Source organism: Gaeumannomyces tritici (assembly GCF_000145635.1).
Source record: "Gaeumannomyces tritici R3-111a-1 unplaced genomic scaffold supercont2.4, whole genome shotgun sequence".
NCBI lineage: Eukaryota > Fungi > Ascomycota > Sordariomycetes > Magnaporthales > Magnaporthaceae > Gaeumannomyces > Gaeumannomyces tritici.
This window is the reverse complement of record NW_008804548.1, coordinates 3,327,261-3,343,125: the sequence shown is the minus strand read 5'-3', so window position 1 is coordinate 3,343,125 and position 15,865 is coordinate 3,327,261. Positions and strand designations below refer to the sequence as shown.

At 58.0% G+C, this 15,865-nt stretch overlaps 7 protein-coding genes and 1 non-coding gene across 8 annotated transcripts; 2 read left to right on the top strand and 6 right to left on the bottom strand.

Moving 5' to 3' along the window:
* On the bottom strand, window positions 1–114 carry GGTG_20279 (the record flags this gene model as incomplete). The annotated part of the gene is made up of 1 exon (XR_653011.1): window positions 1–114. It is a non-coding gene; the product is annotated as a 5S ribosomal RNA (ribosomal RNA).
* A 1,133-nt stretch (window positions 115–1,247) lies between these two features.
* On the bottom strand, window positions 1,248–1,877 carry GGTG_08521 (hypothetical protein; the record flags this gene model as incomplete). The annotated part of the gene is made up of 2 exons (XM_009226363.1): window positions 1,248–1,565; window positions 1,692–1,877. The coding sequence occupies 2 exons, from the start codon at window positions 1,875–1,877 to the stop codon at window positions 1,248–1,250; spliced, it is 504 nt and encodes a 167-aa protein (XP_009224627.1).
* A 248-nt stretch (window positions 1,878–2,125) lies between these two features.
* On the bottom strand, window positions 2,126–2,609 carry GGTG_08520 (hypothetical protein; the record flags this gene model as incomplete). The annotated part of the gene is made up of 2 exons (XM_009226362.1): window positions 2,126–2,294; window positions 2,368–2,609. Coding segments are annotated over 2 exons (261 nt in total), but the record flags the coding sequence as incomplete, so codon positions are not given.
* A 370-nt stretch (window positions 2,610–2,979) lies between these two features.
* GGTG_08519 (hypothetical protein) lies at window positions 2,980–4,055 on the top strand (the record flags this gene model as incomplete). The annotated part of the gene is made up of 3 exons (XM_009226361.1): window positions 2,980–3,112; window positions 3,216–3,244; window positions 3,543–4,055. The coding sequence occupies 3 exons, from the start codon at window positions 2,980–2,982 to the stop codon at window positions 3,771–3,773; spliced, it is 393 nt and encodes a 130-aa protein (XP_009224625.1). The 3' UTR covers window positions 3,774–4,055.
* Window positions 3,891–6,715, bottom strand: GGTG_08518 (alpha-1,3-mannosyltransferase CMT1). The gene is made up of 2 exons (XM_009226360.1): window positions 6,216–6,715; window positions 3,891–6,101 (listed from the first exon to the last, which is right to left on the bottom strand). The coding sequence occupies exons 1-2, from the start codon at window positions 6,397–6,399 to the stop codon at window positions 4,663–4,665; spliced, it is 1,623 nt and encodes a 540-aa protein (XP_009224624.1). The 5' UTR covers window positions 6,400–6,715; the 3' UTR covers window positions 3,891–4,662.
* An 867-nt stretch (window positions 6,716–7,582) lies between these two features.
* On the bottom strand, window positions 7,583–8,285 carry GGTG_08517 (hypothetical protein; the record flags this gene model as incomplete). Its single annotated transcript, XM_009226359.1, has 3 exons — window positions 7,583–7,796; window positions 7,914–7,984; window positions 8,053–8,285. The coding sequence occupies 3 exons, from the start codon at window positions 8,283–8,285 to the stop codon at window positions 7,684–7,686; spliced, it is 417 nt and encodes a 138-aa protein (XP_009224623.1). The 3' UTR covers window positions 7,583–7,683.
* Window positions 8,286–10,671: 2,386 nt separating this feature from the next.
* Window positions 10,672–13,872, top strand: GGTG_08516 (hypothetical protein). Its single transcript, XM_009226358.1, has 5 exons — window positions 10,672–10,758; window positions 10,834–11,056; window positions 11,381–11,814; window positions 11,893–12,072; window positions 12,162–13,872. The coding sequence occupies exons 3-5, from the start codon at window positions 11,683–11,685 to the stop codon at window positions 13,503–13,505; spliced, it is 1,656 nt and encodes a 551-aa protein (XP_009224622.1). The 5' UTR covers window positions 10,672–10,758; window positions 10,834–11,056; window positions 11,381–11,682; the 3' UTR covers window positions 13,506–13,872.
* Window positions 13,873–14,199: 327 nt separating this feature from the next.
* GGTG_08515 (hypothetical protein) lies at window positions 14,200–15,728 on the bottom strand. The gene has a single exon (XM_009226357.1). It carries the CDS (start codon window positions 15,113–15,115, stop codon window positions 14,384–14,386), a length of 732 nt encoding a protein of 243 aa, XP_009224621.1. The 5' UTR covers window positions 15,116–15,728; the 3' UTR covers window positions 14,200–14,383.
* Window positions 15,729–15,865: the final 137 nt, after the last annotated feature.

Genomic DNA, 15,865 nt, shown 5'->3' with positions numbered 1-15,865 from the left:
CATACAACACCGAGGATTCCCCAGTGGTCACCCACCTGAGTACTAGTTCGGCCCTCACTGGTTTGACTAGGGGAGAGCGGACGGGATCCCGTATATTCCAGTGGGTATGGTCGTATGTGTCAGTCATTGCCGAGTAGCTTGGTGATATCCTTGATGTTGAGTTGATCTCTGAAGCGGGTCATCTTGTTGCCAGCTAGGGATTTCGTCAGGCCGTCCGCAAGCGTCTAGTCGGTTGGTGTGTATGCAAGGTTAATTCTTTTGGCGTAAGCTTCCTATTAAAGCCAATGATTGTGAATATCGATGTGCCGGAGCTTGGTCTGCAGTGTGTATAGGTCTTTGTTAACAAGGCCAATTGTTTGCTAATTGCCGCACTTAATCTTAATGCTGCAGTCGTTGAGGGTGACACCCAGCTCCTTGATCCACCTGTTCACAAATAGAGCTCCTTTGGTGGCTTCTGCAAGGGCGAGCAGCTCGGCTTCAGTTGTTAGCGTGGTCACTGTGGCCTGCTTGCTAGCTCTCCAGCCAATAACTCCATGTCTACGATCTCGACCGCATCGCATGCCACCGCGTTGTGCAGCGGGGGTGCGCCTCGAGAGCACATTATTGCATTTGACGTCGACCCCGTGGCACGGAGAGAAGTAACCTGGAAAGCGCGGCGCTACAGGACAAGGTTTACCGCTACGTCGTGTGCGAGCTTAATGCTATTATAGACGAGTTTAGGAAGGCAAGCATATGGGCGCATTGAGAGCGTGCGCGACCAACCGCGACGTTGTTCCCAGTGTCGACACGACAACTGCCACTAGGGGCAGACACTCTGGATTCCGAATAATCATGCGACGGTAACGTAGGCGCTGACAGCGGGGCGATCTGAGGTTCTGTATCGCGTATAATCACATGGGCCTCTACAACTGTAGCCTGATCCAATCCCATTCCTACTTTTCCTCTGTCTATCGAACCTGATGGAGTATTGAACTAGAACTGCTAGCTAGGGGACGGAACAGTTACCTAGGCATCCGCGTAAAACGCCAACCCGGGCCTTCGAATTTGTCTCAAAACAGCCTGCTACGCAAACAATGTGTGACGGAGAGGCTCTGAATCTATGAATACCTGGCTATTGTGGCGGTGGGTTCAAATCAACTTGGGGTGGCATGTTCTCTGTGGTTCCACACTTCGGCCCTTCGAGCCCACCCGAGTGGGCATGAACATGGGACGGCTAGGAATAAGCCAGACGTAAAGGACTGCCCTCTTCAAGGACCCATGTGGATATACGCAGCCCAGACCCTCGGATCGCCCCCGTACCAAAGCTTACGCCTCGCGGCGCGGTCCGAGACAGAGTGTCCGTCCCTGGTGCTCGCCGCGGCGCCGGCGGCGCCGGAGACGACGTCATCGCGCTGCCTCTTGGACTGGCGCACGCTCCACACGCCGTTGCGCAGGCCGCGGACCACGGCCCTGTCCGAGCCGAGGCCGCCCCGGGCGAGCTCGGCGTAGACGCTACGGGCGACGCCGACGCAGTGGCTGTCCGACACCTCCCACAGCGAGCCGATGACGTGCTGGAACCCGGCCAGCTAGAAAGCGCTCATCAGGTGCAGCCCTTCGTCGCTCAGCTCCTTGGCGTGGCTGCTGCCCGTCAGGTAAGCGGACAGGTAGGCTAGGAAGCGCGGGCGCTCGTGCCGCCGGAACTCGTCGATAACGTCGGCGATCGTAAAGGGCGTCTCCCGCCAGTCGCGCAGCAGGAGCGCGCTCTTGAGCGGGTCGTAGGTGTCGGACTGGCCGTGGCCGGCGAAGTGGAGGATGCTGGCGTCGCGCAGCAGCCCGACCATTACGGCCTTTTCTGGCTCCAGGAGGATTGTGGCAGCCTCGCTTGAGGGGGGGTTCATTGGCGGCGGTGGCTGGCGGCGTCGGAGATAGTGAGTTCAGCTCTGTGCAGACGGCGTTGGCTTCGACTTTGGCGGCCGGCAGGGTGCCAAGGCCTTCGGTCTCTTCCATAGCGATGAGTAGCGCCTTGAGCTACAAATTTGTTGGGGCTTGATTCTCGGGAGCTTGGGCCGATCCTCGCAGCCGGTTGCGCTGTGCAAATAGCAATGCCTTGATGGACGGGCTATACGATGACAGGATACGCTCCAGCAGCGTGTCCTCCGGCGCCGCCCCTGGCCCATAGCGCCCTGCGGCGTGGATAGGGAGCAAGCACAGGTCGCCAGTTGGAATCCACCACACCCGAGGCACTCCCATTTTCCCATGTCATGATTGCCTGGCATGACGGACAGTCTTCCCCGACCTAGTTGTTTTCTTTGTACCTAGGAAGAAGTTAGTGGTGCTGTTTTCGAGTCACTCGTTCAACTTGGATAGCAATTTGGAAAAACAACCTACCTTTGTTTGCACTTTGGACAAAAGTAAAAGACTGTGCTTCCCTCATCCGCACCCCGGGTCTGGAGGGTCGTGTACCGAATCTCTTTCGCGTCGCAGAACTGGCAGTCTTGCTCAATACTTGGCCAGTGATTCTCTTCGCGGGAATGTGTCTTTTCTTGACCGGTACCCTGTGTACGCAATGGTGCAGCAGTGTTTTTGTACCTTGACACAGTGACGGTGCCAATGAGCGTATCTAGGCTGAATTTAGCGACTGTTTTTGTCACAAAGGAGGCTATCACCAAGGGCCGGCACACTGTTCCAGGCCTTTGTTCGGACGATCTGCACGGGCACCAGTGCCGCACAGGGTAGAAGATGCATGCCGAGCACTCGTCGGCAATAACGGGGGTGCGGTAGCGAGTACCGCGCCTGCAAGAGAGGGGATCACTGTATATAAGGAGGGCACAGGGCCCTCGGCGTGCCCGTCCCCCTTTCTCTTGCAGAGATCTAACTTAACATACAATAGACCCTATCTTGCACCCTTTGTCCGTCACAGTTTTCGTCAAACATGGCAGAAAAGCTTTACTTTTGTTCATTTTGCCACAGCAGTCGCACTTGACATTTCGATCGGCGGTGATGGGCAACGTGTCGCCGCAATCGTCGCAAAACTGGACGGCCATTGGGAACAAGTTCGCGACGGCGTCGCGCAGCGCGTTGACCAAGTTGTTTAAGCTGGGCACGTTGAATCTCCTTGCACCCGGATGCGTGCGTGCGTGTGTCAAGAAGTAGGAGATTAGGTGGATGGTTGTCCGGTGTTAAGACACGGAGGGGACGAAGAGAAAAAAATCAAGCAAAAAAAAACACCATATTAGTCAGCCGGAATCGAGAGCTACCTACCCAGGTAGGTGGCATGGTCGAGTCCACAGGACCAACAAGGCTTATTGTATTGGCAGCGCTACAGCATTGATTTTCTCTCAATGATGGGAAGGGGACCGGTAAAAAGACGGGCGGCGGTGAGAGTGGGAATCCAGAAAGACGTTGGCGGCCTGTCCACCGCGAGGTGGGCTAGTGCGATAGCGGCGGTGGTCAACAAAGCCGCCATAAGATGGAGCGGGAAACACGAACGACTAACATGGATGGAATGAGGTGCGGGGTGGACCAACCTACCCAAGTCTCTACCTACCTATTTACCTACCTAGGCACCTACCTCTTGGCGCCAACGAACAGGCTTTCACACACAGCACTGCTCATGGGAGGGTGGCCCGGCCCGCAAGGCCGCCCTAAAGGCGGGAGGGGGAAATCGCTTGATTGTCATTGTTGCGATCTGCGGGAGGAAAGCGCTCGTGTCTGGATCGGGGTTGCAGTTAGGAGGTAGGCCGGTGCACGGGCCTACATCCAACACTGCCACGACTGTTGCCAGAGTGCCATGAGAGACGTCGTCGCGGCATCTGAAAGGACAGGTGCCTCGTGCCATCGTGCCAAATCAGGCTCCAACACCCTCGGCCACTCGCACCCGGCCGAAAAGAGCCTACTGATAAGCGCAACACACGAGCACAAATAGACATGCCGGTAGCCGCCCGAGATGAAAGATTCCCTCGGGCACAAGCAAGGAGAACACCCGACTGTTGGCTTCCATCAAGACACGAGCTTTCTTTGTTTTCGTCATCGGCCCGGAGTGAATGGAAGAGGGGCTGTTTGTGAAACTCCAATCCCCGAAGCCCACGTGATTATCGCGTCAATCCGGCCTCCAACGAGTGATGTCACCCATCATCTACCCATAACATATCTCATATGCAGTCTTCTCGGCTGCCAACTCGGTGAATTGGGCATGTGCCGTCATGAGAGGGCAGTAGTGCGAGAAAGGCACGGCAGCAAGACGAGAACAAAAGACAGCACAACGGGACGTGTTTCTGTTGAAGTGAACCCGCGGCCTTTATCGTCGCGACTTCTGCAAGAGGTCAAACTCCCCATTGACACTCTTGCGAATACAGGATAGATATGCACACATCAAATACACGGAACCGGAACCAAGGAATGACAGTAACAAACCCACCTCTAAGCAGCCACCGCCCGAAAAAAAATAAAGGCAGCAACAGCCAGGGGTAAGCATGGATATCTATAATGTCACGTCTTGGCTCCATCGCCACGCAGGGAAGACGCCGCGTGAAGAAAACAGAAACATGTACAGGCGAAGGAGGATCTGGTATCATGATTATAATGACGGCTTGCAAAGGAAAGGATCATCAAATGGGAAGAAGAAAAAGACAAAACGCCCCGCCCACATGCAAACAAATCCGATGCTGTCTTGCTTCAACACTGTCAAGCGAGCGTCTCGTTCCACGGCACCCAGTACTGCTCCGTCCATCCCGGCATGCAGAGCACCTTCTCGGGCGGGCGTTGCCACGTGATCTGGAGGGGCAGCTTTTCGCGATGCTCCCTCTTGACCCAATCGCTGACGTACCCCTTTCTCTTCTTGATGGCGGCGCCGTAGGTATCGTTATACTCGAGATTCACCGTGGGCACGATGGCAATCTTGCCGTAGCCGTGCCACCACAGGTCCTTGCAAAAGTACGTGGGCTCGCCCACGCGGCACTCGCCCTCGCGGCCGTCGCGGAACTTGACCTTCTCCGACATGACGGGCTCGGCCCGGAACGTGACTGCGCCGTTCCAGCACGCAAACACGTGCACGGCCCGCCCGGCCTCGAAACGTTCCCTGCTGACCAAGTCGTCCGGGAACAGGTACCGCGCTCGCGCGAAGGAGCCTGACTTGTCGTCGGGTATGTCGAAGAAGGAGTCGCCGTTGATCTGGCGCGCGACCCACTCGTCGTAGAACGTCGGTACGTCCTGGATGTGCGACCAGTCCATGGCGCACGTCATGTCGGCCTCCTGAATCACGCGCTGGTGTAGAAGCTCCAGGATATCCTCGGCGCATATTGCCACGTCGTTGATAAAGGCCACAACCGCGTCGTTGGCGAACTCGATGTTCGCGCCCCATTGCTCAGGAGGCTCCGACCGGGGCATAAACCTGGCGGGGGCAGCAGGGGCGGTCTCCTTGGTGGCGGGGGCGTCGTCGGCGGGCTTGGGGCGGTTCTTGCGGCGGCTATTGATCATGGGTTGGAGGGCCATGTTCCGCAGCTGGGCCAGGCGCTCGATACGGTCGGCTTCGCTTGGGTTGATGTCGCTATTGAGGTAGTAGTAGGTGGCACCGAGGGCCTCGAGCTCGGGGCGGAGGGCCATCAGGATCTCGGCGGTGCCATCGTCGGAGCGGCCCTCGACGATGGACAGCACGCAGTTCTCAGGCCCGACGAAGCGCATCACCTCAACTATAGAGCCCAGCAAGCGCGGCAGGACGTAATGGCACTGTCTCAGGTTCAGGGCGAAGAAGTACTTCTTGCCGGGGTTCCATTTGGACGCCTTCAGGTGCTGGTATCGGGTCTCGTTGAACTTGGGGCACCACATGCGCTCGACCGAGGTGTCATCGGCGTTCATGATGGCGGGGATGTATGCCTCGACGCGCTCCGTAGCAAGCTTCTTCTGGCTGGCCGAAAGCTTCTTCCGTGCCTCATTTTCGTCGAATTCCTTCTCTATTTCCTCGGCCGTCTTTCCCCTATGCCTGTCGTCCTGGGCCTGCTTCTCTTCCTGCGCTTTCTTCTCCTCGGGCGTGAGTATGATCTCGGGCTCGGCGGGGGCGGCGGTGGCGGTACTGGGCGGCGACGTCGGCTCAGGGTCCTGGGCATTGGACCCAGACTTCCAGGGATCTGCAAATGCAGAGGCACACGGCAAGAGTTTAGCTGATGTCATTCCCGAGACAGTGAAGTTGGGACGGCTGAAGCTAAAATGGACGGGCAGGTAAGCTGGACTCGGGTACGTACTAAGGCCGGCTGGGAGCTTTGTCACAGCTGCCAGGCCATGGGAACCAAATGTCAGATAGACAGCCAGTGCGAAGACCAGGACCAGCTGGACACTGATGAAGACCCTGCGCTTGGTCATGCGCGGCACCATTGCCGCGACACCCTGCCGGGTGTTTGGTGACGGTGTGGTCGGACTGGACAGCATCTTGACATGTACAGACGGTTGGGAGCTAAGCGATCGGTTCGATTCGATTGAGCAGACGCGGCGACGCCCGGACAGCGCGTCGACTTGTTGATACCTGTGGCGGGCCGTGGGAAAAAGGGGGGTTGTCCGTCGTCGGCTAGAGAAAGCAATCAGGAGAGATATCCGCGAGCCTTCTCGATGCTATGCCTGCCAGGCAGAGACATCGAGCTGTCAGGCAGGTTCCTCTCGTTCGCTACACCAACACGCAGTCCCGACTGAGACTTGGATCTCTCCAACGGGCTCTCAGCACCTTCCAAGTCTACTTCATTTTCCAAGGCGATGCCCATGGCAGCGCGATAACGAAACTTCCGATAACGAAACTGCCGATAACAAGTGGGGCTTCTGCATGCCTGAGGAAAGAAAAAAAGCCACCAAGGCTTTATATCCCTGCCCCTTTATTCAAGTGAAATGATCAAGGCCCAGTAGCGCTAGCACCGGAGCAGTAGGGACAAGAACAGAATCATAAGGCTCGAGGGAGTGATACTTTGTCAACCCTATCAACTCACACCACAGCCATTTCATACGGGTGTTCATGGAGATGCACTTTCCGGCCCGGCTATGCCCGTGCTTGTGCCCCATCAACCGTTTCGGCTTCGGCGGTCCAGCGACCCGGGCGGAGAGAGCCCGGTTTCCCGGAAGCACAGAACCTTCGGCCTCGCAGAAGTAGCGTGTCACGGAGCATAGGGCATAGGACTAGACGGGCGGCGCCTAGTTTATCCGGGGCCTACCTTGGAGCGAGATTGAGCAGGGTTCGGGTATGATCCGGCAGCTTTCCGATCAAAGCTGGAGGTGCCCATTGGTCAGTGTCTGTCCATCTGGCTGGGAACCGAGTTGGGGAAACCCCCGCTCTCGCATTTCCCCGGGGGATGTCCCCGGCGAACCGCAGATTGCACGACCATCAGGTGATGGACCCAGGGTTATAATATGGGGCAGTTTATAATTACAACCATGCTGGCTCTGTGTCCACTTGGATCCAGCAGTTGGCTGACTTGAGATTGACAAAGCCTTGCGCGGTCGAGCGTCCTGGTCAGCGTTTACACATTATCGCATGAGGCTCCTCTGCCGCTTGCCTGTTTGGTTGTTTAAGAACGCCCGCGTTGACGGTTGAGAGTCCGATCAAGCGTTATTGACCAAGATCATTCTCAGAGAACATTTCCAATCGGTTTGTGGTGCCCTGAATGCCATTGTTACTGTTTATCGAATGAGAACCCGGACTAAATTTGAGAGCATTGTCCATGGAAGGCACTAAAGCGCGTGCGAGGGACACCGTCCACGCGCTGGCATCCGAAGATCTGCCGGCCTGTGCAATGCCATGTGGAAGACATCGGGAAGCGAGATGGGGACGGCGTTGTCCGTTGCTGGAAGGAATGGGGTTAGGGGCCCTGCTGCCATTCCCCCATTTGTGGTTTTCTTTCATTGCTTGTTATCGGCCCGAGCGCGGCCTGACAGCCAGATCTGGTTGGCCCTCCCCACACCTGTGCCCCCCTGCGGCAATGGCGCCGTCGAGGCTGAAGCAACAGCCAAGGCAAACTCGGCAAGTCTCGAACTGTGGAGAGGCGAAGGGGGGCCCCCTACACATCACGCGCGACTTCGTCCCACCGAGCTGGGCCATACGCTGTACGCGTCCTGGCAGGCGATGTTAGCTCCTGCTTGACCGCGGCAGTGGCAGGCCAAAGCGGCTGGCCTCTCGGAAGAGGTCTCAGCCAGGTGGTGGCGGCGGCGAGCTGGCCGGGGTCACGGAAACCAGCGGCATCTCGTTTGAAACCCCCAACTGTGGGTTGGGGAGTATCGTCACTTGACACCCTCGACTGGAGGCTCACGAAATCCTGCGACGGCGTCGAGTCCATATCGGGCGTACAGCTCGCCAACGAGACAAGGCGGATGTCGCAGTGCGCAAGGGGCGGCAGGTAGGGACCATGTTAGCAACAAAAGCACAAGATGCGTGGGCCGTGGTTCTCCACAGAAGCTGTTCGGGCAGAATTGCCGAGTGGTTATGGCCGCCCCGTACAGGCCACGAATAGTTGGCGGCATTGGCGTGGTCTTTGGGGTACATCTTGCGGGGGTAGAGGACGCAGCTCGAGGACTGAGAAGAGCAAGAGCGTCGCTTAAGACGGCAGCAGATAAACGGACAAACACCCCAGAATCTCAACGTCTAGTGAATCTGCATAGCATAGCACATAAGAAGACACTGGCCGTTCAATGCCTCCCCCCTCGGTGACTGGGCGGCCCGGCTGATGGCTGGCTCGGCCTTAAATCGGTCGGTCTGGTCCGTACGTGCAGGAAACTTGCTGCATGTGGCGGCCCAGCTGTGCACGATTGGGTCGCTTCTTTACGTCCGCGTTTGGAATATGGTATGCCCGGCGCACATACAGGCTAATCATTGTTCGTCGCGGCTGTCTAACACGCGCATCTTGTGTTTATCGAGCCAAGGTACATGGAGCCTGGGGGGCCGTGGCGAGCAATATGCAAGCAAAGACAACCAACAGTTGCATCTCCTTGCCGCCGCCGTGGCCGTTGGGCGCAACCTTGCCAAAATGATACCTGTGGTGGGACGGGCTGGGCGCAGTGCAGGGACTGGCGCGTGACACCTGTATCAGGAGAGAAACATCAAAGGATTGGGTTGCGGCGCATGTCCCTCCCATGAGTCTAGACTTTGGTCGTCTTGCATGTTCAGGAACTAGAACAAAGTGCAAGAGCACAGCTGGTGGGAGCTTTCGAGTCGCTGACGGGCAGAGCGAATAGGACAGCTGACCGCTTCTTGGCAGTGAATATTGTAGGTTGCCGACCTCGTCCACGGGAATTGGCAGCGGGCGGTTCGCATGCATTGACTGGTCCTGGGTGTCGGCGCGCGGCGCATGGGAGTCGGCCAACCAGACCCGATGCGACGCTAGCGCACAGGATGGAGCCGAACGAGGACCCAACCCATGGAATCAAGGGACATTGGCCAGATGGGGCCCAGGCAACGGCGGTGGGGTAGGGTCCCTCGTGCCTCTGCAAAATTCAATCTTCATTCCACGTCGCGCCTGCCAGCTCTCTGGGCGCGAACCATTGCTCTTTCCCTCGTCCATGGCTCTGGCGAAGCGCACACCATCCCGTCTTTTTTTTTCTTCTTTTTTTTTTGCTCCTTGCGCTAGGCATAAGCCTTGCAAGTTTTTTGTACCTGAAAATCTTCCATGAACTGCTCTTTCTTTGTCGACCCTGCCTTCACCACCACATCTCCAACTTGTGGGGGAATGGAGATGGTGGCCGGGCAGGGGGCCCCAGACGCTCCACACTCCACCCACACAAACTCCGCATCGAGCTCAAACAACGTCTGCTGGAAACGGCCCGTTTATTGCGCTGGTGCAGGGTTGCCAGACCCAATCGCCGCATCCTTCTCTGGGCCTCGGTAGACGCTGGGCATCGTCTGGATTGCTCATAGACCCTGGCCGAAGAAAGGAAGCGGAGAAACAAGAGGACGACGGTGGCCCTCTGCGACGTGCCTACCCGCACAATGGTACGTTGTGACGGTGGCCGCCGGTACGCGCGATGGGCGAAAAGAACAAGGAAAGAAAGAAAGAAAAAAAAAAGCCCAAGTCGGTGTCTCTCCGCTCACCTTGGCTCCATCATGAGGTGTTGGCGGTGTGTTTGCTGTCATGAATGAGTCGGAGGCTTTGGCCACGCCATCAGCACCAAACTCAGCTCGACTGCCGAGCACCAGACGAAGTCTTGGCCACCTTAGCCAGTCTCCAGTGACGTGACTAACGCCCCGACGCCAGCCGTCGACCGTCTAGGGTGACGGGTAGACTACGCCCACTCGGGCGAGAACCGCGTGGCATGTCGATATGATGATCAGTGCGTGTATGCCTGCTGCTTTCGATTTCCATTGACAGCAGACAGGGCGTCAACAAAGCCCTAAAGTTGGTGCCCTTGGGCCAAAACACCAGGCACAGACCGAGAGGAAACAAGCGTCCGTCCGATGCAGCGGCCAGCCATCACGACCCGTCCCACATGGTTTGTGATCCACGGGTCATGGTGTCCCCATCGGGCCCATCTCCAATTTTTTGACTGGCACGCATACCTGGTCGAGCTCCAAAAAGTTTGCCAGGCTCCTCGTACCCGTGGAAGAAGCGAAAGGGATGATGGACAAGGGTTTTTTTTTCTCTCTGTCTACCCCGTTTTCTTTTGCTCATTCTATTCTGGCCCCCCATTCCCACCCCCTTACCCACTTCTGTCTTTTTCGTTCTTCTTCCACCTTCTCCTAACTCTGCTGAGTGGCTTTTTGTGCGACTCTCAAGATTCCACAACGTACTTGGGAACTGCCCTAGACCGGAATAGGAGGTATCTCCTCGTCTGTCACTGGACAGGATAAGCAGATCTGACCCCGGGCGGCCTGCAAGTACTAACGCCAGCCAGCCAGCCAGCCAGGCCGCTGCACGCCGACGCGCCCAGGACCCGGCCGGCGTCCCTTCGGCGATTTAAGCACAAACTCGATCCGCATGCTGAACACGGGGCCCCGTTGGAGTTGGTAGCCCGCCTGCAAAGCATACCTAGGTACCATCCCCTGCTCCCCCAAAAGCCCACAGCAGAGCGTGGGTGGTGTGGAACTGTGGGGATATAGAAGCGCGGGTAACATCTGGTGGGTAACCTTGTCGTCCCCTTCCTGCGTCTCGTAGCTGGGCCATGGGCCGAGCAGAGGAGCACGAGCTCCGAAAACGGTTTTCTGGCGCCCTGCGTCTAGACAACAGACGCGGAGACCTGGGCCCGGCTGCGGCCCACACCCCTGGTTCTGTACCTCCCCATGTACCCCTTTCGGCCCTTCCCCGTCTCCATTGTGTCGTGTTTTGTCGTGTTGTGCTGCTGGTTGGCCTCACACGTTCCTCCTTGCGGTTTAATTTGCCAGGGGTGGAGGGTCATCGGCTCCATCGCTTTGTTTTATTTGCTTACCAGAGAAAAATGGTAGAAAGGAAAAAGTTCACTCTGCCTCCGCGTGGTGACGGCCGGGGCGTGAGCCCAATCTTGCACACCCCTCCCTTCGGACCTGTCGCCCGCTGTCATGACCCTATAGCTTGCCGCGTCCATATTGCTTTGCCCCCGCCGACTTATACACCTATATATTCCACACTCCCTCCTCCTCCTGCTCACCTCTTGGCCCCCTTCCTCCTTGTGTGCTCCCACCCACGACTCTGTAACCGGTCCGACATACTGAGCAGTGTTTCGCAGCCGAGACCTCATCCCCAGAGCTCAAGCATCAAACGACCCAAGATGGCTGGCGGCGGTGTTGAGCCCGTTCAGGGCACGACCGACGTCGGGAGGATCGAGGCGCCCATCACTGTCAAGGCGTACCTCATCTGCGCTTTTGCCGCCTTTGGTGGTATCTTCTTCGGCTATGATACCGTTAGTCCATCCTTTTCCCTCTCCATTGCTGGAACCATCAACGGGAGTGTCTAACATGGTCATGTACCTGGAATCTAGGGCTGGATGGGTGGCGTGCTCGGCATGCCCTACTTCATCAGCCAATACACCGGCCACGAGTACGACTACGCCAAGTTGCAGCCCATCGGTGTCTCCACGGATGAATTTGTTATCCCTGACGCCATGAAGTCTCTCATGACCTCGATCCTGTCCGCTGGTACTTTCTTCGGTGCTCTTATTGTAAGTCGCACCTCGATTCTCGCCCCGGCATGAGGCAGCCATGTCTCGCTGTCCGAAACAGGCGCTAACCGGTGAGACAATCACGATAGGCTGGTGATATTGCCGACTTCATTGGTCGTCGTCCCACCATCATTATGGGTTGCCTTGTCTTCTCCGTCGGCTGTATTCTCCAGATCGCCAGCGCCGGCCAGGAGGCCTTGTTCGTCCTTGGTCGTCTGATTGCTGGTCTTGGTGTCGGCTTTATCTCGGCCATCATCATCCTCTACATGTCCGAGATCGCGCCTAAGAAGGTCCGTGGTGCCATGGTTTCGGGCTACCAGTTCTGCATCACTATCGGTATCCTGCTCGCCAACTGCGTCGTCTACGCCACCAAGGACCGCAGCGACACTGGCTCTTACCGCATCCCCGTGGGCATCCAGTTCCTCTGGGCTATCATCCTGGGTGTTGGTCTCTTCCTCCTGCCCGAGTCGCCTCGTTACTTTGTCAAGAAGGGTAAGGTCGAGGACGCCGCCGCGGCCCTCGCTCGTATCCGTGGCCAGCCTGTCGACTCGGACTACATCCGCGATGAGCTTGCCGAGATTGTCGCCAACCACGAGTACGAGACCGCCCACGTCCCGCAGACCAGCTACGTTGGCTCGTGGCTCGCGTGCTTCAAGGGCAGCATCACCAAGGGCAACTCCAACCTGCGCCGCACGCTCCTGGGCAGTGGCATGCAGATGATGCAGCAGCTCACGGGTATCAACTTCATCTTCTACTTCGGAACCCCCTTCTTCCAGCAACTCGGCACCATTAAGGAACCCTTCCTGATGTCGCTCGTCACCACCCTCGTCAACGTCTGCTCCACCCCGATCTCGTTCTGGTCCATTGAGAAGTTTGGCCGTCGCTTCCTGCTTATCTACGGCGCCATCGGCATGATCATTTCCCAGTTTATCGTCGGTATCCTCGGAGTCACCGCGGGCCGCATCGAGGCTCGCAACGACAGCGCCGTCCAGGCCATGATCGCTTTCATCTGCATCAACATCATGTTCTTCGCCATCACCTGGGGCCCCACCGCCTGGGTCATTGTCGGCGAGTGCTTCCCGCTCACCATCCGCTCGCGCGGTGTCGGCATCTCGACCGCCTCCAACTGGTTCTGGAACTGCATCATCGGCCTCATCACCCCCTACATGGTTGGCAACAGCCAGGGCTCGGCCAACCTGGGCCCCAAGGTGTTCTTCATCTGGGGCACCCTGTGCTGCGTTTCCCTCACCTTTGCCTACTTCCTCGTCCCCGAGATGAAGGGCCTGTCCCTGGAGCAGGTCGACCGCATGCTGGAGGAGACTACGGCCCGCAAGTCCAAGAGCTGGGTCCCCACCACCACCTTCGCTGCCGAGATGGGCCACACCAAGAGCGAGAAGGCCGGTGTGGAAACCAGCAAGGTCGAGGAGGTCTAAGCTTGGATCGTGCTCTTTTCCCGTCCAGTTTCCTCTGTCTCGTCTCGTTAGCTCCCATCCAGTGTTCCGCCGCTCCGCGAGCAGCGATGATGGTTGGGCTTGAACGGATGATGAGAGCAGGCAAGCGCACTCATCATACACTACTTTAAACCTAATGCCATACAACCTAGGTGGCCGGATACTTTGGATTGGGGGGAAGCGATTCGGGTTACCTGGGCGCTTGCTGATTTTGTTGTGGGAGGGGACGCGGTTCTCGATCCCCATGCCTTACATGATACCTCGTTCCTAGTCTTCCCCTAGCGTTTTTTTTTGTTAAAGTACCAAATCAAATAAAATTCAAATTGAACCAAACAGCCTCTGCTCTTTGCTCCCTTGGCTTGCTTCTCGAAACGTTCAATTTCCCACCCAAGCCCATGACACGACGTCGGCGACGGAAGCCTCTCTGTCTTGGTGTGGATGATAACTGGCTGCATAATGCTGAAAGCTTCATGTTGGCTCCGAGGGGTTTGGGGTGTCGGTGATTTTGCATCTGGTGCCGCGAATGAACAATTTCTCCCTTTGTCGCCACAGTTCTAGATCTGGGCTGGTCGAAAGAAGCTCGCCCAAACGAGCCAAGCTCTACAACGCAAGCGCGATCGGCGAGGCTTGGGCACGCTTGGCCGCCCCAGCGTGCCCCAGCTTCTAGATTTGAGAGGACGCCTTGGCGCCAACGCCCACTGCAAGCCGCGCGACGTCGTGATTGATGAGTGGTTGATTGAATAAATATGAAGCCATCGCCATGCTGTTGAATTACAGAACAAAACAAACAAACAAAAAAACGAACCAAAACCCATGCTAGATAACAAACGCAATCCCAGCGAAACCCAACCTCACCCCCCCTAGGCAGTGTAATCCGGCGGGCTCGCCTCGTCCACAGTCATCGGGTCCGTCGACCTCAGGAACACCAGCACCTCGTAGACCGACTTTGCAATGTCGAGCGCCCTGCAGCTCCAGTCGCCGCTCGACCACATGCCGGTGAGGAGGTTGTCGTAGATGACGACGGCGATGAAGCGCACCGTGTGGTCGTCGGCCGTCCAGTCGCGCTTGTCCGGGTAGTGCAGCAGGTAGCGCGGCGACTTCTTCTGGACCGCGTCCTTGGCCTGCTGCGCCGCCTTGGCCTTGTCCATTTCCTCGTTGCCGCCGCCACCGCCGCCGCCGCTGCCGCCACTGCCGGCCGGGTGGTGGGGGAGGGGGACGGATGACCGGGCGGCGACGGCGGCCGAGTCGCGCCGGAACTCGAGCCACGAGCCCCGGACCTGCGGGCTGCGTAGCCAGGCCCGGAACTGCGCGCCGTCCTTGAAGGTGAAGAGCTCGAGGATCAGGCGCTCGTGCTGCCGCGCGAGGAGGGAGAGCATCTGCTGCGTCTGCGGAGAATGATGCGCGGCGGCGGCGGTACCCTCGCCGGGGCGGGATGGCGGCTCCGACTGGCCCATTGTTGCGCCGCGGCCGTCCTCGTGCTCGCCGCTGGGGAGGAGGAACTCGCTGTCGAAGGTGCTGGCGTTGATTGCCAGGGGTCTCCACTCGCCGCCGTAGGTGGATCGCGCTGCTTCCCTGGACTCGTTGGCGCCCATCTGGGGCGGGTTGCAAATGGCGGAGAGAGGTGATGGCCTGCCCTTTTTGTGTGCGGGGGGTTTTCTTTTTTTTCGTTCAAGCGAGCTTACGGCTAGCTGTTGGTCCAGTGACCAGGAGAGGGGAGCTAAGGGAGTTGCAGGACCGGCGGCTAACGACGTGATCCCAGGTCGCGGTCAACCGACGCAGGTGGTGTAGTCTAGATGGGGATATCTCGATATATACCAACCCAAGGACTAGATCGGCAGCCACCTAGATCACCCGACCAGCTACCTCTCTTCCCGAGCCAATATGTAGATACACGCGCCTGCTCCCATCTCAACGGCCTGCGACGCCGGAGGCCGCCCAGGATCGGCCACACAGCACACATGGCATTCGCCAACCCCGCGCCCGCAGCGTCAGCCGCTAGCTGACTGGGCTAGGCAGCCTCCCAAGGCTCTGCTCGCTGTCTGTCCAATTGGGATATCCGGCAGAGCACCCCCTCCCGCGCGCGTCAACGGCCATGCACCTACCTACCTTGGCTGTCGGGAAGATGGCCCACGCAGCAACCGGGCGCCCACTACAAGTCATGAAGTCGAGCACCTGCGAAACCCATCATGCGGGCGTCGACGCATGTTGCGTCGCGCAAAGGCACAGGCCTGATGCCCCAGACTCCACTCGCCGCGTCTCCAATGATCCGATTGTGGGGGTCTGTGGCTTTGCTGCTATACTGAAGAACCTGGCCTAGGTGGTGCGCAGGCTGTGGCTGGTGC

What these genes read in the sequence shown, in the direction of transcription:
- GGTG_08515 (XM_009226357.1), bottom strand. Translation starts at nt 15,115, where the DNA reads ATGGGCGCCAACGAGTCCAGGGAAGCAGCGCGATCCACCTACGGCGGC.
- GGTG_08516 (XM_009226358.1), top strand. Translation starts at nt 11,683, where the DNA reads ATGGCTGGCGGCGGTGTTGAGCCCGTTCAGGGCACGACCGACGTCGGG. An exon ending in TCTTCTTCGGCTATGATACC is followed by an intron (nt 11,815 to 11,892) that starts GTTAGTCCATCC and finishes CCTGGAATCTAG; the next exon opens with GGCTGGATGGGTGGCGTGCT. An exon ending in CTTTCTTCGGTGCTCTTATT is followed by an intron (nt 12,073 to 12,161) that starts GTAAGTCGCACC and finishes CAATCACGATAG; the next exon opens with GCTGGTGATATTGCCGACTT.
- GGTG_08518 (XM_009226360.1), bottom strand. Translation starts at nt 6,399, where the DNA reads ATGCTGTCCAGTCCGACCACACCGTCACCAAACACCCGGCAGGGTGTC. An exon ending in AAAGCTCCCAGCCGGCCTTA is followed by an intron (nt 6,102 to 6,215) that starts GTACGTACCCGA and finishes CTGCATTTGCAG; the next exon opens with ATCCCTGGAAGTCTGGGTCC.